We start from the raw sequence: 21,649 nt of genomic DNA on the forward strand, positions 1-21,649 counted from the left end.
CTGAGCACCTCCAGGAGTGACCAGGAATAACGGTCACAAGCTAGCAGAGGGTAGATTTAGGCTAGATATCAGGAGGCACTACTTCACAGTCAGGGCGGCTAGGATCTGGAACCAACTTCCAAGAGAAGTGGTGCTGGTTCCTACCCTGGGGGTCTTTAAGAGAAGGCTAGATGTACACCTTGCTAGGGTCGTTTGACCCCAGTACTCTTTCCTGCCATGGCAGGGGGTCGGACTAGATGATCTACTCAGGTCCCTTCCAACCCTAGAAGGTATGAAACTATGAATGAGGAGAGCACGGCAATTTGGCAGACAAATATGGAAAAAGTATACCACATTTAAGGGGTTGCAAGGACAAAGGCAAACATGTGTAAGCTTGAGTAAGGGAGAAATGAGGGATCAAAGTTGGCACAATTAGCCAAGCAAAGGGAGGAGTGTAAAATACTAAAAATTGAGGTTTCAGAGCAGCACCAGGTCTTGGGAGGCAAACATCAAAAATACAAAGTTGCTTAAAGATGATTACTACATTTCTGCTCCAGGTTCCTTTTTCACTACTGTTACCTCTCAGCTCCATGTTCTTAGGGAACCCTGGCAGAGTACACAGCCTGACTCACAAAGAACTCTCCCCCTCCCCACCTCTGCCTGAACAAGAACTGATTAGAGGAAGGACTTACAAAAGACAAGGAAGATGCAGTAGGAAACACACCTAAAGCCATCCAGACAAGGATGATAAGGGTGAAGCAACTCCCCTGGTCTCATTTGCATCTGGGATGGAACCAGATGACAACTCATTTAAATGGGAAATGGGATAGGCATGCACCTTCATTAGCATTCAGGATGGAGAACAGAGATTCTAAGGCAGTGAATGCACTGATTCTGTGACCAGAGAAGCAGGGGAGCATTGCATGATAGGGGATCCCTGCTCCAAATGCTAATCAACCCACATCTACGCACACCCAGCTCAGCATTTATCAGACCAATTCTAGTAATGACTCCTCTGTTGGTATCCAAAACACTGAATCTGCCTGTCTGTATTGTGAGCTCCCTCAGAGTAATGCCACCTATAGCCAGGAGTGATCAGTTCCTATTATCCAGCATATGAGCCATTGTTTACCCCTAAAGAAACCTAGTGATCTCCCTTGAGCCATTGTCAGTTCTCTACAAAAACCACTACCCAAGCTCAAGTTTCTGTCCTGGTGTTTGGATCCAAAAGCTGCACCAGTTCCACTCCTTTTCTACCAATTTACAGCCTGGAATCTCTCCATTAATCATGCTCAGAACTCTGCCTGTCTGCCAGCTCCAACAACACCTGGGAACCTTGACTGGTTTAAGCTTCGCTGAATGGTGAGATCCCAACTCTCTCTCTCGATCTTTCTCTCCGACTCCAGGAACCTGACTTTTATTCTCTCACTCCAGGCACAGCTTTCTAAAACTGACTTTTGCTAATCAAACTTAAGCTAGACTTCCCCAAAAACCTAACTGAAACTATGTAACACTGTAACTGTTTACTTGTCTCTCTCTTGTATGGCTATTAATACTGGTATCATCATAGAATCATATACCTGGCAATGAATAACTTATGGTCAAGCTGGTTGCTATACTTTCTCTCTGAACCTCACATACTCTTTCTTCTTCTTGACCTCTCCATTTGCTCTGCAGCAATGCTTCTTTTACCTAAGCCAAAGATCTCTGTAATGCCCAAAACCACAATGGGGTCTGCTCATCAAGGGGGTTACTACTAGGACCACTGTGACAAGAGACTGTGATGTGCTGAGTTTTGAGGGCCATGAGGGTATCAGCTGAAAGTGCTGATGGGACCCAGCCTGATCAGATGTACTCTGTTAGCATATGTGCATGCGTGTCTAACTGCATTTATTATTGTCTTGCTGAAATAAGGGATGAACTGAGTTCAAGGCACATGAGAGTGTCAGCCTGTCAATGCTGAATAGTCCAGCCTGACTCAGATGTGCTCTATTAACCTGTGTGCTTGTGTCTGACTGCATTTTATTGTTGCCCTGATGAACTGAGTTCAAGGCATATGAGGGTGTTAGCCTGTCAGTGCTAAATAACCTGGTCTGTCTCAGGTTTGTCCTGTTGATCTGTGTATGTGTGTACATGTGTTCGACTGATTTGGTGGTTGGAGGAACCCAGCCCCATTGAAACTGAGTCTTGCAAGATGACTCCATTGGGGGTGAGGAGTGGCAGAAGGGAGAAATACAGCTCCATATAGAAACACAAGTAACACAAGCAGCACATTGATAGAATTACAGAGACCCCTAGAAATGTACCCCTAATAAATGAGCACATCCCAAAGTGATGGACAAATCTGGTAACACTACTTGTAGAGTTATTTGTTCTCTTGCCTCCTGACTAGCCCTAGAGAGTGACAGAGCCTATACTGTTACTATTAACAGTCATAATATCATTGCTGGACAGATCCTGAATTATTGCAGTTTCTAGAATGAGTCAGTCAACAAAATTAACCATGGAAACCACCACACATTCATAGCATAGTGTAAACAGAATTGGCCTAAGGAAATGTCCCCAGTGGGGAAAGCATGATAAAATGTGTTTCTTATACTTGGATCCCTATCTTGTGAGGAACTTTTAGTCTATCTTATAAGCACTGAATGCATTTTGAATAGAGTATCTAGTTTGGATGGAGCATTCAGACCATAGGAAAACCAAATTGCTGCTATCCTTGTGGGTTTGGCTAGTCTTGTTTACAGAAGCCATGGTGATAGAAAGCTGCAGCCAACAATCTGAGAGATGGGCTCCTGCTCTGTAAATTGGTAGAAGAATGTTAAGAGGCTGGAGATATTTGGCCAATTATTGGTGGAAAATGTGCAGTGTGAGATCAGCCAAGAGGCTTCTGTAAATAATTCCTACTCCTGACCATAAGGCATTCTTGTTGGATAGTTCCTGACTCTGGAATTCATGCTTCCCTTGACCATATGCCAGGATTTGAATAATTTGAGCTTCAGGCCACATGTAAAGCCCATCTGTTTATTTAGCCTTTTGCCTCAACTAGGTAGAGATGTGAGAAATGATATGTTTAGAGAAAGCATTAAGCAAATAACTGGGATGTAACTTCTGAGTTTTGATTTTTCTTGTGGTCTTTAGGATGGTTGAATTATTTTGGAACAGCCTTTTTATTCTGCTATACATGGGTTCTTTTATGGTGCTAAAGTAGTCAGTGGCTTCAGAAATAACTACATATTTTATAAATAAAAATATGAATAGATAGATACAGAATAGTTAAAAATATAAAATGTGCCTTGTATTAAAGCATACACTAAGAGTATGATAAAGCTGCGAGCCCTACAATCCTACCATTGAAACTGGTATTTTTTTTTTTTTTATCTAATGCAAGGTAGGCTGTAACAATACAATGCTGAGGAACAGTTTTTTATATATAATGACATATGTTAGTCCTATAAATGTTAGGGCATTGTAATCTGGCTGTAAATCATAACTCCTCTAAAATAAAGTCCCTTATCATCTCACGGAGGTTGCAACTGGTCCAAATGTTGGTAAAGTAACTGCCAAATTATAGTCTTCCCCACCATAACAGCCAGATTTTACAGGGACTGAACATCCAAATAAATGCCTCTTGGCTACCCATTCATCTAGCAGCTGGAAAGATGACACTTGACATTTGGAAACTTTCCTGTGAAGATTGCTGCGAGGCTTTCCCATTAGCTTCCTAGTGAGACTATAAGGTCGAATAAGCTGCCTCAAAACCTGCAAAGGGTAACAGAACACTCTGATATTAAGCTTATTTGATTTAAAATTCTAATTCTCAATCCACAACTCTTCAGATTTCCTCTAAAGCGTTCATATATTCAAAAGGAAAAATGTTCTTTGATGGGGATGCAGCATCATCAGAGAGGTTTAAAGTGATGCATGTGTTCATGAGAAGCTGAAGAGGAAAAAAAGAGAATGGGGCACGTATGTATGTATGTATGTACACACACACACAACCTCTAGAATCTAAGAGTGGCCATACTTGATTGTTTCATCAAAGAATGTGCGTACAGGTCAAAATGTATGCAGTTCAAAACCAGGTATCTGGATGAGGTCTGAAAATGCAAGTGTCAGAATATGAAAGGAAAATACAGGCAGTCCTCAGACTTACAACACAACTGGCTCCTGAAAACAGCGTCTTAAGTCAAAACATCATAACTCAGAACCAAAATTTCTCATAGGAACTATGTTATAAATGGGGGATTGGTTCCTTTCTGATGGTCGACACAGCTGCATCCAGCTAGTAAATCTGTTGTTGGGGGTGGGGGAAGAAAAGGGGTGTGAGGGGCAGATCAATGCCCCCTCACCGAGGGAGGGATTGGGGCTGGGGCTGGGACCTGGGCTGGGGCAAGTGTTACCCAGGGTGTAGGTGGAGCAGCTCACACAGCTGCACACCACTGGTCTGAGAGCTGCTCATGTGGCAGCTTGTCCAGAAGCTCTTGCCACTGCTCCTACTGCCGGTCCAGGAGGGCATGGTGGGGGGTGGCGCCAGGGCTGTGCTCCAGGTGGAAGGTGCTGGGAGTGGGGGCTATGCCCACTTGCCACTCATTCAGCCGGCACAGGGCCAGTGCAAGACTGAGCCACTGCCTTTGGACAAGTGGTGCACCATGATGGGAGCCAGCCCAGCCTCCCTGCGTTTCCTGGATGAGTAGTGGCTTTGCCCCAGCAGGGCAAGTGGCAGCAGGGCATGGGGGGGGCATGTGCCACCTGAAAACTCACTGCAGCCCCCCCATAGCCCCTGCTCTGCCACCCGCCCTGCCCCAATCCAGAAGTATATGCCCCACCACACCCTGCCACCACTCACCCAGCCAGGGCAAAGCTGCTGCTCATCTGGGAGGCACAGGGAGGCTGGGCCAGCTTCCGCTGCTGTGTGCCACTTATCCAGAGGCAGCACAGTGGCTCAGTCTTGTGCTGGCCCTGTGCCAGCTGTGTGAGCCAGAGAAGCATAGCTCCCGCTCCCAGTGCCTTCCACCCAGAGCACAGCCATGACCCTGCCCGCCCCATGCAGATCCTGGGGCACACACCCCCCATGCCCTCCCAGACCAGCAGCAGGTGCAGCAGGCCATCGGACTAGCTGCCACACGAGCCGCTCCCAGACCAGCGATGCGTGGTGGCACAAGCTGCCCCACCCCTGTGGGCAGCAGTTGCCTCAGCCTGGATCCCAGCCCCAGCTCCAATCCCTCCCTCACTGTGGGGACATTGACCTGCCCCCCATACCCCTTCCCTCCTTTACCACAACAGACTTACTAGCTAGACACAGCTGTGTCAACCAGTGTGAAGGCAAAACCAGTGTGGGACCATCGAAATAGGGTATCAATTTACAAATGTTGTAATGCCATTTGTCATAACTCAAAAAGTCATAAGTCAAAGACTGCCTGTACATGCTAAGAATAAGAGAAAGATTGCAGCCACAAAACATTTTTTCAGAAACCAGATCAGACCCTACAAAATATGCAATCACAAGAAGATTTAAGCAGATGGCCCTAGCCAAGTTCAAGGTATTCAAATCCATTTATTTTGAAAAAGTTTTTCTTTCAGTTGTCTTGGTTCCAAAAGTCTCTCCTCCCACGATCATCTCCATCAACTAATACAGAGAGGGTCAGGACCTTTGGTGTACACAAAGGCTTCTCTAAGCATGATCTATACCTTTCTCTGCATCTGGTCTAACATGACAACAGGCTGAATAAACAAAGGGCAGGTCTCAGAAAGAAGCATCCCCAGAGCAAAAATAGAGGAAACGCTTAGTCACCTGGTTACTCAAGTCTACATTAATTAAATCACACTTTTTATGAAAATCTTTACTTTTCTTTGCTTTAGCTTACTCCATCTGCTGGGGCCTTTATTTATCTTGTTCTTATAGGCTACTGGATTAGATTTGTATGATCTGGACCACAAGCACACACAAACAAACAAAGTGGTATGTGAGGGTTCAGTGTGAGCATACCATCAACTTCTATCTAAATATCTTCTCTAGGTAACAATGCTGCCAGTATTTAATTGTTACTTTCTACACCAGCAGTTCTTTTCAATATTGATGGGCGGTTTTTCTAATTACCAAGTTACAATTTCTATTCATACTATATATTGTACTTACTGCCCTTGGTGGAATCCAGAGTTGAAAAGCAAAAAGCAAAAAGCTATTAGGACTTAAAGTTTAAGAAAAATGTAGTTTCAATTAACCGAAACCATTTATGTGACTATATACCTCTAGCTTTAATTACCCAAACCAATGATTTTGTAATGCACCAGTCCCTAGTGAATTTGGGTGTCACCCACTAGAAATCTGTATGTTTAATTCTAAAAATTGATGACTATTATTTTAATAACCATAAAAAACAAGCTAATGAGAGTATTTCTGACAACAGATATCAGATTTGAACAGGAAAAAAAAACACTACCTTTAAAGTCTCACCTGTATATATCTGTGCATGAACCAGGAGGCTTGTTTTCCATCATTCACAGATTCTACTGTGGTGTTAGCTAAACCACCAATATCACCCCCTGCAAACACCCATGATTCACTTGTTTGCATGGTCTCTGGATCTACTTCTGGGAGACCCCATCTATTAAACTTGATAGGACTCATGGCTTCTTTCACTGTATTTAAACAAAAGATAAAAAGATGTAAGTACTTGATCAAGAGATAATCTTTATAATTGATTAACCAATGTTTGAATCATACTGACTGATGAACATGAGAAAAATGTTTTATTTAAAAATCTTAATTCAAAGTGAAAATCCTTTTAACAGAGAAACACAAGTGCTTTCTGCAGTTTTCAAAATTGTCAGATGCTGCACCTGACAATTTAAGCTAATAAGAAAGATTTTCCATATTTGTCCTTGTAGTCATATATTCTTCCCACATAATTAAATGGCCCTCTGTCAGTTTTTGATCAGGAATTGTCAACATCAGTGAAAAATTCTTAGATGGATTTTTTTTTCCATCAGAAAATGTTGTTTTTGTGGTGTTTTGCCTTCAACAAAAATACTGATTTTGACCCAAAAAAGAAAAAAAGCAGTATTTCAATAATCTGAACACATTTAATTTTAAGAATTCATACCTAACCATTTTGCTTTTTTCATTTTGAAAAGACTTTGTATTTTATTGTATGCTATAAAAGTATATATGACAAAATCAAAAATGAAATGTTTGTATTGACTTCAACTGAAATGGTTAAGCTTGATGAGAAAAAAAGTTCAGAAATGTTGGAAGTTTAAAAATTCTTATGAAACATTATTGTAGAAATATACCTTCAATTTTCTCACTTGTTTCAAACCATTACAAAACACATACATTATGTGAGAAACAAGAGCTGAAATGCACATATTAAATACTACTTTTGTATTGTATGCAACTGTATAGATGGGATATAAGTACAAATAACAGTTATAGAAACCTACCTAAAACCATGTCACTCCTATGTAATAAAAATCACCATGATACTAAAAACAAACAAACCATGGTTTATTTTTCTACTTTAATTTGGGGGTTTAATGTTGCTTTATGATGGAAAAGTATATTTTAAAATAAAAATAATTTAGGAAATCTTGATGCCACATACCAAAATGAGTTATTTTTATGTATCTTTAACTATACTGTGACACCCAGTTTCGGCAATAAAATGCAGTTTAAAAATACAGTGTCCCGGAGGGACTTACCACTAGCAGATGCAGATTGCCAAGGTCAATTAAACTGATGTAGCTGTGCTGTCATATGTAAAAGAGAAACCTGCTAGCTTATGACAAGAATGTTTTTCAGTATTTAGAAGGCTGTCAAATTTCTATTTTTTTCACTAGAGGTGGGCTCAGGTGGGTGTGTTCTTGTTTAGTAAAACTTTAGTCATTATATTATGTCTTTCTGAAGTCAAAACTAGAAAACCTGTGTTTTTGGATTTAGATTTACTATAAAATTTGTGTAAGATTACAGGAAGATGTTGTGTTTTACATTTTCCTCTGCTCACTTGCGACATTATCTGGCTAAAGTAATCCCCCTTCCTCTCTTAAATAATCCTTACCATCCTTCTAGAACTGTGATGGAAATAAAATAAGAGAATAAGCAAGCCCTTACCGCAGCACTGCTAATCTGCATAATGTATGGATGCAAGTACAGTATACTGCAGACTGTTAGCTGCAAGTATTGCCAAACTATGTTTAGGACCATGCCATAAACCAAGTTCAGGCATTACTATGGGACATGCATATGCATGTAGTTTGTAGGTGTGTGCAAAATGGGCCATATTTGATTTGGATTCAGATTCGGCCCAAATCAGGGATAGTGATTCGGAACACTGTCCCTGATTTGATTAGTCCAAATCCAAATCTGAAGATTTGATGCTGATTCAGAAAATCAGCGATTCAGCCATAGATATAGCTTTAAATGTTTTTTCTACATACCTTGAGGTACCAGGCTTAGCTCGTGAACACTGCGACAGTGGGGTGGATGGACTGTCCCACGGGAGTGTGGGGGGAGCCCCCGCATGTTTGGTGGCAAACGTGCAAGTGGACCAGAAGTTCTTCCAGTATACTTCCAGGTCTGCCACTGAGTGCAGGGGGAGCCTCCCCACCCCCACATGCTTCCCCCAACTAGGCATTGTAGGGTACCCTGGGTGCCCCCCCCCCAGACCCAGGAGGCACCAGTTGCCGAGCCAGGACGGACCCAGAAGTGGACTGGAAGTGTTTTTGGTCCACTTCTGGGTCTGCTGCTGAGCGTGCTCGGGACCTCTCCCCTCCCCCCATTTCCTAGCTAATACTTCTTGAAACTGGTTTGGATACAAAATCATAGGAAGCAGTTTGTTTTGGTATACTAGGTTACAGCAGTCTCAAAACTGTCTGGGAAGAGTACTTTTTGGGGGCCCCATTTAAGCAAAAAACAATTTTAAACTTCAAATGCTGTTAAGATATTTATGCTTTCATGAAAAACAATTATTCTGCCTATCTAGCACCTAATTTCCAAACAGAAATGCCGTATCAAGTTTCTGTACCTGAACCAATTAGTTTGTGTTAAAGACCTACAACTTGCACAGAGTAGGCCATTTTAGTTAAACTCGGCAAAAAATAAGAAGTAGAGCCTTAAGGCTGCATTTTTCTGCTAAAGGGCTAAATACAAAATATCTGAGAAAAATGTTTTTTAAAGAAAACGATTAGCTAAAAGATTACAACAAATGCTGGGATTTTCTTAAACCTCCAAAATACATTTTGTGGGCTAAATGCTGATATATCCTTAATTATAGCATTGAAAGGGAAACTTTGAGTATTCTTTACATATCAATACATTAGTATTTTCTTAATACTTCAGACTTCAGAAAAGCATATGATCACCTTATATTTGGAGTATGTAAGTTGTTGCATGCAGTTCTACCACCTCAGCATGTGATCTAGACAGCTCTCACAATCTAAATAGGTTCAGGCTTGTAGAGACACATGAGGAAGAGCCCCCAAGGAAAACCTGGTGTAGCATGATTTGCTGCTGGTGATTTAATAGATGGCTCTCTTTTCTCAGAGTCAGTATTGAACCAAGGTAATGGTTTTAGAGGACAACATGCTGCTGAAGGTAAAGCCTTTCAGAGGAAATGTAAACCTGGAACTCCTGACTACTTCAGTTATAAACGTATCATTGCATCTTGTGGAAAAACAGAGTATTAGTTCCAGTATGCTAGACTAATTATTTCTCTCAAATTTACATATGGATCTTAGATACACCACATCAACAGGCAATTCAGAAGGCACCTGTATCTACACTAAACTTCAAGCATCTAAGTAATTCCCCTAAACCAGTGTGATTACCAATATGTTTACAGCTCAGTATGAACAGAAGTTTTTAGGATCCAGGACCTTGTAATTCTTTAAATTTGGTTAATTATATCCTACCTGCTTAATACTCCTCTTCCTAGGTTCAGCTGAATAAGTTGGAATGTTCTTTTCCTGATTAACATTGATTGATACATGTCATCAAACAAGAGACTCACCCCACTCCAAAGCTGACTGCATTTCAATAGTATGTAAAGTGAGTAGAGTGCAGGTTTACACTTACACATTTTGCTAGTCTAGCTATTTTAGTAAGGAATATTTAAAAAGAAAAATAAAATCCAACCTGTGACACAGCTATACTTGCGAATACCTACTTTGAATACAGTTATACCAGCTAAAAAGTCATTTTAGTGACATAAATTATACCAGAGAACTGGTATAAAGCCATGTTATCTATCTAAGAAGCTCCATCTCTGTCATTGAGTTTTGTTGGGTTGTTTTTCTTTCAGGGGCGGGAGGGAGTTGCAGTTACATGCTGTAGCACTATGGGAAAGGAGTGAAAGGGTAAGATATTTTTAATTATACCGGCAAACACTTTCTAGCAAGGTGAAGGTCTGAGTATATTGTCCTTCCCAACTCAAGTGGACCATCAGGAGTCCTTGGTGTTTAGAGTGAAATAGCTCTGAGGCCTTCACCTGCTCTCCAGGAACATCTATGGAGCTCATAACTGGGTGGAAAGGGGAGCAAAGCAGATAGAATTCTTTACCTCTCCCTAGAGCCATTAGTTAAGCAGCTGGGGAATGGAGTATTGATTATTTACATGGCCTTCTCCACTTGCAATATAATGAAGCCCTTAAAGCATGTAGCAGCAGTTCTGCTGCTGTTCTTGCCCTGCCTACTTGTCACATAACAGGTTTTCCCAATGTGCTGCAGATATGATTGGCTCACTTTCCAGAATCAATAAGAAATTCTTCCTTCATGACAAAACCAACAAGGTGACCAGTGGTTTCTTTCTCTCTTCCTTGAAGCCTTCTAGAGGCCCAGTTTTTGGGTTAATATAATGTAGGGCCAGGATTTAAAGCATTAAAGTCTATATCCTATTTGTAATATCACCACAATTTGGGACTGCTATATACAGTGCAAATGAAACGCTGAAAGGGACCAGGCTCCAGAGAGTTGGTAGGTAACTGCCCTAACTCTATTAGTCTGGAAGAAAAAGGGAGATTTTAGGACTATACAAACATAGGTACCCTTTACGAACACCTTATGAGAGGGCAGAAAGAAGAGGGGCATCACAAAATATTGGTTATTTGGCTTGGTGACCATTTAATGGGGCAACATACCCAAATAAATATCTGGTATTTTTTTGTGTACTCCAATTCAAAGTTAAAAGCCAAAAAGCTGAAACTGTTTAAAAACCATCCCTACATCTGGATTTCATTCTACAGCATGCCCTGATAACACTGCACATGTAATCTGAAGGGAACTTTCTGGATAAAAGATACTGTACAACCAAAATATTCTAATGTTATCAAGTGATGTTAAGACAAATAACACCACAGAAAGGGAAGGCTTTGAATATATGTTCTGCATTTGCTGTATTCATAGTGCAAATAAACACAAATAAAAAAAACAGCAGAAAATTATACCACTTGCAAAAATCATATTACAAATATAAGTGAATACTGAAAAAAAATATTTTAATTAACAAAACAAATCGAATGGAAAAGATTCCTCAAATAAAGCTTTAAAAGTGAGTCTGTGTGTATTTGACTGCCATGACTAATTATGTATCCATGTAATGTGTGTTCAATTTGGGCTTATTTAAATAGCAGCAATGCTCATTAGCTGCAGTATATCTGTGAAGCTTCAATAAACAGTTTAATGGTTTTTATGTTTAACCAATTTCATAAGTTCCTGTAATTTTGGCTTAAGCAGCTCATTAATGTTATTTCTGATATCCATCTTACAGACTTCTTTTTACAGGGAGCTGGCAGTATAACTTCAGTACAATCTGAAAATACAGTAACTTGTTTAAACAATCACACGTAAAAAATCTAAATACCCCGTCCTCCGCCTCCAAATCCACACACAAAGAACTTGAGTTACTGCTGGTACAATATGACTTGCAGGTTCCAGAAGTTATAATACAAGCACAAGCTTCTTGAAAGCTTCTCCCTACCAATTAAGGAAGTAAAACTGATGACTGCAGCCCAAAAAGTCACACCCAATTCTGCTGCCTCGGTTGCCCTGCTTAGTTGCACTACGGCATACCTCTTGAGGGAGTAGAACAGACATAGAGATCATATTTGCCATAGTGTTGTTTAGGGTATACATTTTGAGAAGTCTTTCAGGCTGTGGAATATATCTGGTGAGTCAGTGATCCTTAAGCACCAACTTCACTGGGCCAGACACTGTATGTGGATGCCTGACTCGACTCCCAAAACAAGTGCTCTGCTCCCAGTTTAGTTATGGTCTGAGATCTTGCAGTAGCCAAAGGAAACACTACAAGGACACATTGAAGGCATACCTGAAGAAAAAGGATGCTGATATCAAGAGTTCAGAGGAGCTGGCTGCTAACTGACTCCAATGTTGCTGCAGCCACATCCAAGTGTCAACCCATTTTGAGGTAAAGTGTCTTGCTCTCGAGGCAGAGAAGAGACCGCAGAGGAATGAAAGAAGAGGAATCCCAGTGTAGAGCCTATTCTCCCATGTTTAAAGACCTGCAACTTCTGCGGATGAATCTATGGCTCAAAGATTGGACTCTTAAGTCACCTTACCAAAATAATGGTAAGTATCAGTAATTTCACTAAATATAGTTGGCATTGGTAGTCCCTCTTAAGGTGACTTAAGAGTCCAATGAGATGTGGTAGAGATCGTTCTCAAATTGAGAGACTGCCAATGCTAACTACATTTGGTGAAATTCCTTTACTGAAACTTAACATTACTTTGGGCAAAATCCTAGTCTAAACGGTATCAAGAGCAAAACTCCTACTGGCTTCAGTAGGAAGAGAATTGGAATCTTTATAAAAGTCACAATTCTACATAGCATTGGAGTGATGTTGTACTATGATGGTCCAGGAAATTTGCCAGAGGCAAGGATTTTTGTGAGTGATACCTTTTATCGATCCAACTATATAGTTGGGAAGGATATAGATAAACTTTCAAACATAGCACTGTAGCAGGGACCGGCCCCACAGTCACTGGGGCAAGGACCATTGGAGAGCTTCATGGTCTGTGAAATCTCAGGTTATCCTGGAAGCTAGCAACAAGCCCATGGGCATACTTCTACCCCCCGCCGAAGCAGAACAAGGAATCGGCGGGAGATGCATTCTCTGCATGCCCATCCCCTGGGCAGAACTGGAAGCAGAAAGCCAGGCTCCACCCAGCCCCAGAGCCCTACTGAGGCCAGGAGCAGGTAGCAAACATGCCCAGCATCACCTAGAGCCCAAAATCTGCAGCTTCAGCCAATGCTGAGCCCTGCAAGGGCTCTCAGCACCTGGTCACAGCCACAGGGCACATGGGGGCAGGCAGGGGTGCAAGCTGGTTTTGGTCAACCTGGAACTCCCCTTGTAACAGGTCGCCCTTCCCAGCGCTATCTTCCTAGTACTCTGCGCCTTGCGTGGGCACCCTTTGATCCTTCTTTGGGGTTCTTATGTCCCGCTCTATACTTTCCTGCCATGTCTCAGTGGAAATTAGGATGATATTCTTGCAAGCAGTAGGATGCCTATTGTATTGGATATGTTGGGGCCTTTCCCCTATGTGGGACTGACCCCTGATTTTCTCTAGCTAGGCCTCCCTGTCTAAACCCATTAAACAGGGTTTGACTTCAAGGCTCTAGCCTTTTCCATTGTCTTGAGGCCCAGGGCCCCTCTTCCTGCTCCAATCGGGAGCCTGGTCCAGAGGGCCCGGGCGCCACCCCACAGCTGGAGGGCCACAAGCCCCAAAACCAGGGGATGACTCTGAGCCTGCCACCTCCCAGGCCACAAAAAAAACCAAGACCAGAATAATGCTGCACCACAGGTGCACCAGAGCTCCCCAGCTTTTAAGATTGTATCTCGCTGGAGCCAGGGGGGTTGTGCCCCCTCTCTGGAGGTTCTCACTGCCCCCTCCCTGGGACTTCTTGCTACCCCCTCTCCGGGGCTTCTGGCTGCCTGCTCTCCGGGGCTGGGTTCCCACAATGCCTAGGGTCCCCTATGAGGTCTCCTCCAACCCCTAATAGCCTCACCCAAACCACCAGTCATAAACAGTAACCAAAAAACTCAAGCCCCTGGGCTGCAACATAAATTCAAGCCGCTTGGCTAAAACATTAGTCCCGCCACATCAGGGGCGCTCTATCCTCCCCCAGTCTCGGAGCTGTACCTGCAGTTTGGCCTCTCCCCTCTGCTTGCTCTGGGAGAGCTCCTTCCTCCCACATGGCTGCTAGCAGGGAATTGCCTACCTGGACTCAGTCCTGGGTTTTAAATGGGAGCCAGACCCTGCCCCTTCTGGTCAGCTGACAGCTAGCAGGTGTGGGTCACTGGCTACCTCCAGTTTCCCTAGCAACCGGCACCTGAGCGGTTATTCCAGCTCTACAAGTAGCAGGCACCTTAGTGCCCTGCTACACCCCTCTTAGGGCAGCACCAGCCCCAAGGAAGGGGAGGCGCCAGCATAGGCAGCAGGCTACGCTTCCTCCCTCCATGGGGACCAACAATACCTCATTCACAACCAGCCAGGCATGGACTCCAACAGCAAGAAGTGGACTGCTTGGTGGACACTGGAGACCAGGTCCTGGTAAGGACCTCACAAGACTTTATAGTGCCCATGGCCTCAACTACCTACAGGACTGTGTCTGGTACAGGCCCACTTACAGTGAGGGGCCTGATCCTTTGTTTTTTTCTGTTGGAGCCAGAGCCTGTCCGCAGCAGGGGGCAAGCCATCAACAGGCCGAGTGGTCCCCTGAGCTGTGGGGGGCTCTAGTCCTTCCCTTCCACAGCAGCAGTGCCCCTTGGGGCCACCGGGGACAGCTGCTGGCAGGCTGGATGCTGCCTGAGCTCACAGGCAGCACTTGGCTCAATCCAACTGTTCCCCAAGCCTAGGGAGCAGCATCCAGCAGGCTTCCAGTGAGCAGGCTTGGGGAACAGTTGGATCAGGCCAAGTGCTGCCTCCAAACAGAGGCAGCACTTGGCCTGCTAGCAAGCAGCCCAGGCAGCGCCACCACTGTGGAGCAAAGGACCAGGGCCCCCCGCAGCAGGGGCCGCTTGGCCCACTGATAGTTTGCACCTCAGCTGTGGGAGGATGTAGGGAAGCTCCGCAAGAGCAAGCATCAGGCCCCTCACCACTTCTGCTGAAAAGCAGGATCCTGTAGCCAGCAGTGCACCCCCTGGAACAACAAGGAACAATGGCCATAAGCTACTGGAGTGTAGTTTTAGACTGGACATTAGAAAAAGGTTCTTCACAATCATGGTTGCCAGGATCTGGAATGGGCTTCCAAAGGAGGTGGTGTTTGTCCCATCCTTGGGGGTCTTCAAGAGGAGACTGGACAGACACCTGCCCAGGATCATTTGATCCCAGGTGTGTTGACCCTTTTCTTGCCTGCCAGGGGAGGGGGTCAGACTAGATGGCCCACTGAGGTCCCTTCCGACCCTAGAATCTATGAAAATTGTCTGAATCTGAAATGAATACTAACCGCTTTGCAGGCCTACTGCCTTCCTGCACTGCCCAAGGAGCAAGACAGCCCATTCCTGGGCAGCCCCAGTTGTCTTGGTAGCCAGAGGAGCCTGCTGAAGGCAGAAGTGGCGAGGAGCCTGATCCATTTTTTTTTCCAGCCCACCTCTCCCATGGCCAAGGGGTGAGCTGCAAGGGGACAGCTGCATCACTGCAATTTGCAACATTAATGCAAATTTTTCAGAGCAGGGATGTTGATACATGTGACACTACAGGTGATTTAATTAGAGCAGCTCTTGGAGCTACTCTAATTAATGTGCACCCTCCTTCCCCCCCAAGCATGTATATAAATGCCCTAAAAGCCTGACATTTATCTTAGGTGTCATACAGCAGGGGTGAGTAGGCTTTCAATAGCCTCTTTTCTGACTCATGTTGAGTTGTACACACCATCACAGAGGACAAACAGACCTTTCAGCCCAGGTAGAAAAGGATCAGATGGCTTTAAATTATCTGTATGCCTTATGGATTCTGGGCTCGACCACAAGTTTGTTTGGCTCCTGATATAGCTCGGGGTTTTCTAGCCATTGCTCTACTTAGAATCCAGATTGCCTACAGGCTGCTAAGTCTGCTCTGGCTGTATTATTCAGCTTACAAGAGACAGAATTTCATTGCCTCTCTGTAGTCTTAATGAACTAACAAGCAGTGTCTATTCTTATTGAAATATACAACTATTGTGTGGTATATTCTTAGCCCACAAAAAACTTCACATTGCAAATCCCATCTATTCAAGCCTCTCTCTGAAAGTGTGGGCAAAAATCAGGAAGACATCAAGACAGTCTGACCTGTTAGCTGGCTGAATATGTTCTGGATAGTCCAAGTTACTGCTAATATAACAGAAATTAGAGATAACAGAAGACTCTCCCCCTACACCTCCCCCCCAACTTATATCTCAATAACCAAATGATTTACTATATAAAATGTAATTTCTAATCAGGTTATGAAAGACATATGCTTCTAATTTCCACATATTAATTATTTGGAGCTTTAAGAAGCCAAACCCATAGTTTTACATTTGCATGGTACCAGCATTCAATAAAAAGGCAATCTCAAGGAGTATTTTCAGGAAAAGAAATGACTCTAGAAATATTCAAGAAATGTTACCATCTTCTGAAAAGTATCTCTTTTCTCATGTTCTTATTCCATTAATTTTAAGCAAAACAGTCTGGACACACAAGAAATTTATCATGACAAAACTCAACAAATGGAAACACTAAATTATTGAGTAAGAATATTTAATTAATAGTTTTAAATACAAGGACTCTTTTTCCACTGTGCCCTATGATTCCATATGCCTCTGCAAATGGAAGGGTTAGAAAAACCATCAGTCCCACACTTGTGGAAGAGAAGCAGAGAAGAAAGAAGTGGGGGCTCTCTGGCATTATTTCCACCCTCCCATCTTCACCCATCCTTCCTGAATTAATTGGTATCTACAGATGAGTGATGGTGACCACTTTCCTTAGCTTTCTTTCCACCTTTAGTAAGCTGCCTTGAGGGTGAAGCATCCAGAAGCAGCAGTCAGAGAAGAATCAGAAAGCATCACTCCCGAAAAAAAGATATTGAACAATAAAAACTATAATCTTGGGAGCCAGCTTGTAAACTGGAGTCCACAGCTTTTCTTGTTCTAAGTACAGTAATACCACTTCCGTATCTCATGGTTTTTTCTCTCTCATCCTCATTAATATGACTTTTAGAACATGCATTAAATATTACACTATGACTTAGTGAAAAATGAAGTGGATGCAATCTAACATCTGAAACCAAACTTAAGGTTTATCAACAGTCTGAGAATAAGAGTTTGTGGTAAATGCTACTAAAACCTGAGTAACAAAATTAAATAGACATGATTTTTCTGTCCCTAAATGTCACTCCTCTTTTCCTGGCTGGGAAAAAAAAAATTAAGGCCTAGAGCTGAAAAGCAACTGGCCTGGTCTTTAAAAGCGTGCTGAGACTGTAAGCAGTATCAGTGGGTTTGTGAGATTATATTCTTACTTGTCATTTGAATTGGTGTAATTTAAACTGGTGCCAGAGGATACTTTAGTAATTCACTAACACTAGTAAAGCAAAGAAAATGCGGGAAGGTGTAAAGTTCTTCAGGGGCTGTTTATTTTATTTAAGCCAAATCATAAAATGGCTTTGATGTTCCAGTACAAAAGCAAACAAAAAAAATCAGGAAAATAAAACAAACAGAAATCAAAAGTCTTTTTTCCACTTCAAGATTTTGGTATAAGCAACAATCTAGTTCTAACTGAGCTGAACCATGGTGCTAATTTTCTCAGTGTAGTTCTAGATGGCAACACTCCAGCTCCCTTTTTTTAACTGCATCCCAAGCATATAATGGACTTAAGAGACTTACAAAGGAGAATTACAAAGGTGTTTTTTTCTGAAAATATTAAAAATGTATTTGCATGAGCCCCAAAAGACAAATAAGTGCATACTAGGACTGGTTGAAAATGTAATTATCGTGTTCTTTTAACTAAACAGGAAATAATAAATACCTTCCTGTGAGCACAAGGAAACTCAGCTTTATATTTACTGCCTTCTCTACAAGAAGAAGCATCAGGGCCATGAGAGCTTTTTTCTTCTTATTGTCCATTCTATTTGAGGGCAGCAGATAACCACATGCTTACATGCTTAAGTGCTATCCTGAGTGAGAATTTGCTGAATTGAGACTAAGAGATTTATTTAATACTTTAATGAAGCCAAATCCTTCTGGCCTAACCAAAGGGTCACCACTGCATGCCCCAAGGGGCAGGGGTAGCCTCTGTTTGTGGTATGTGGCAGATCAGGAAGGGGAGAGGCAGCATAGTGGCAGACGGGGCAGGAAGCAGCAAACAGGGCAGCAGATTTGGCAGGAAACAGAAAACAAAGCAAGAGATCAGGCACAGAGCACAGGGCAGGGAGCAGAAAACAGAGCAGCCAATTTGACAAGGGAAAGGAAGCAAGGTGGTGCTTGAGGAGGGTGTGCGGCTAATTTGTGGCACACCTGCCGTAAAGGCTAGAGCCCTACTGGCCAAACCATGAGAACGCTCTGACTCACTTATGAGATGATTCATAAGTAAAGCTGACTGGATTTGAGCCCTTGCACTAGCAAATTTAACAAAATTTGGTCAACCTGTACTTGAACAGCCAAGCATAAAAATACATATGGTCCTTTAAAAAGAAAAATAAACAAAAACTCAAACCAAACCACACAACCAAAACCAGATGATTTTTTTGCGCCTAGATTTATAGAATCATAGAAAATTAGAGTTCAAGCCCTGGGCTGTGGCCCGGTGGCAGGCTGCAAAAGGTTGGATGCTGGTCCACAGAAGGGCTGGCCTGCCAGGCTGGAAGGAACTGCAGACCAGCAAACTGCAGACTGGAAGTAATTAGAATACTGCGGACAGGCAGCCAGCTCTTTTTTAATACTCAGTGGTTTGAGTTTGTTATTTTTTGTTTATTTATTGGTTTTGAGTTTTTTGTTTGACTGGTCAAGTACAGGTTGACCAAAATTTTGTTAAATTTGCTAACGCAAGGGCTCAAATCCAGTCAGTTTTACTTATGAATCTTCTCATAAGTGAGTCAGAGTACTCTCATGGTTCAGCTAGTAGGGGTCCAACCTTTAATGCCAGTCACTTCTGGTCTCTGGCTGGCCATTCTTCATCCTAAAAAGGTTGGGAACCCCTGATCTAGTCCAACCCCCTGCTCAAAGCGGGACCATCCTCAACTATACCGTGCAACTGTATCACCAAGGCTTTGTTTATTTAATTTATTTATTATTTAATTTAAAAATTTAAATACAACATAGATTTAGTTCTCAATGTGCAATTAAAGCAACTAAATATATTGCAGCTCAATTTGAGCTGGAGTAAATCCTGATGTCACTGTCTACACGTACATTTACATACAGTAACTTACTGCACAGCTGGATACCACTTGTATCTATTCGGTAATGTAGTAAATTAGTCCACTGTGCACTAATTGCTGTGCATGTATAGACAGTAACATTACTGCACAGCAAATTAGTCTGCTTCACAGTAAAGCATCTCATGTAGATGCACCTAATGAGGATGAATGGATTTGATATGTTTTAAGAAAAGAAATTAAAAGAGTCAAAAGCTACTGAAAATGATCTACCTACAACAAATAATACCTTATTTTCATCATTTCAGTCGCTTTGAACTTTTCCTGAATGTCAACCAAATTTCTAGGTTCAGCTTGCAAAACCAGCTGCAGCTGCTATGGAGATGTCATGCAAAACTAAGGTATGCTGGCTCATCCCAGGGCAAAATACCCTTTCTTTTTGTGATCTGCTAGAATTATAATTCTTCTTCTCACACTACCTTATGTATCTAAAGACAGGATCATAACTTGCTAATTCAGTGGGCAAATAAGCATTAGGAAATTTCAGGATGAGTGTTCAGCTCAATCATCCAATCAAGCTCTTTGCTGAAGAAGCAATACTGGATATAGGAATACCCAAAGAAAAGGTAGACTAACACCTTATAGCATGGAACCTAAGAACTGCAACAGAATTTGCCAGTGATATAAGCACAATGTTTGATTCTCCCCAAGAGATCTTATAAAACCTTTCCAAAGACCTTCTAAATAGCAGGAATTGATGAGGGATTTGAAAGGGCTTTTCAAAATGTTCTCTAATTAAAGTTAACTCCAGCTAGGGAGCTGCTCATGACTCCATTAAAGATTCAAAAACCATTTTTCTCTCTGCTTTCTTGGTGAGATCGATCCCTTGAGCATATGTACCAGAAATACTGAATTCTTTATATGACAATGCATCCCTGAATGGAAGAGTTGTCCCTCCTCATACGGAGAAGTCCTTAGAGTGCCAACTGCTCCTCATTTACTCTTCATCCCAGTGGAACACTGCACAATTGGAGGTTATACTAAGTATCACTGTGAGCAGATGGGTGTAATTTCCTTTTAGATAACAGTAAGTTTGCATTAACTTATCACAAAATATCTCTAATATGCCTAACGTGAACATTTATGAAATGAAAATTATATACCTCTCAAAAGAATGACTTCACCCCTCTATTTCATGGCAGTATAAAGCACACAATCTCTCTGGAGTAAACATTACACACATTGCTCCTTAACATCCCTATTATTGAATTAGAAGCAATGTGTATTTTGTTGTTGCTGTAGACAGCTCCACTAGCATTTCTCAGCAACATTCTGAAATTCTTAAATTGTTCTTTAAAAGCCTCTCTCTTAATTGTTTTATCTTCCTTGGAAAGGCAGGTCTATCAATTGGTCTAGAAAACTCCTCATAACCATGAACAAAATCATCTATCTCTGTTCTAATGAATATCTGTGTAGACATTTTTTTAAATGTCCTCCTTCATTGTTATATAATTTACAGAAAGCAATAAAGGCTGCTAAGCTCAGTTTGGATAGTTTGCAAGTGTTTTCTCTTTATTTACTATTTACCAAGATTCCCAATATGACCATCTCCTAATATTCCAGACTCTAGTCCCTGAGGTAAGTATATGCAAGATAGCCTGGATCCCTGCCTGCTCTGGATCAGTACAGAAGCTGGACAGCAAGTTCATCATGACACTCCCTAATTACTAGAGTTGTTTGGTTTACAGAATCTGACAGCAGCACCATAGTATTGAAAATGTCCTCTTCATATAGATATATATGTACTACAAAGTACTCACCTACACTTCTCAACCTTTAGTCGTGTCTGAATCTGAGGTTTTAGTTCAGGCTTATTTTACTGCCCTTATATCATTTGAGTTATATTGCTTCAGTTTGCTTAGAAAAATACCATTTCTATAATGTCAAAATAAGACCGCAGAGACCATGCAGCAGTAAGAGTGCAAGCTGTATTAAACTCTTTTTGCAAGAAAAATGGAATTACTTGTTAAATTCTGTTTCTACAACCACTGCTTTTAGTAATGCATGAAGCAGGGGTGGGGGGAACTTGATTTTTGTACAACCAGTGCAATTTGCAATTATAGGCCCCAGAACATTTTTATTTTCTCTTTGTTGTAAAGTGAATTAATTGAATATGACAGTTAGTTGTACAAATTAAGTGCTTGTGAGGTGCTATAAAAAGAATCATAGAGAAGTAGGGATCATAGAACCATAGAATCAATGAGTCGGAAGGGACCTAGACAGATCATCGAGTCTGACCCCCTGCCATGGGCAGGAAGGAGCACTGGGG

At 42.1% G+C, this 21,649-nt stretch overlaps 1 protein-coding gene across 1 annotated transcript in view; it reads right to left on the minus strand.

Annotated features, from left to right (window-relative positions):
- Window positions 1-21,649, minus strand: part of DPYD (dihydropyrimidine dehydrogenase) — an 865,232-nt gene that overhangs the window by 416,186 nt on the left and 427,397 nt on the right. Inside the window, exon 12 of the mRNA XM_019501664.1 lies at window positions 6,437-6,621. Within this exon, the coding sequence (XP_019357209.1) occupies window positions 6,437-6,621 (185 nt within the window). The remainder of the gene's footprint in view (window positions 1-6,436; window positions 6,622-21,649) is intronic.

The sequence above is a fragment of the Gavialis gangeticus genome, unplaced genomic scaffold (assembly GCF_001723915.1).
Source record: "Gavialis gangeticus isolate Ggan-Ray unplaced genomic scaffold, GavGan_comp1, whole genome shotgun sequence".
Taxonomy (NCBI): domain Eukaryota; kingdom Metazoa; phylum Chordata; order Crocodylia; family Gavialidae; genus Gavialis; species Gavialis gangeticus.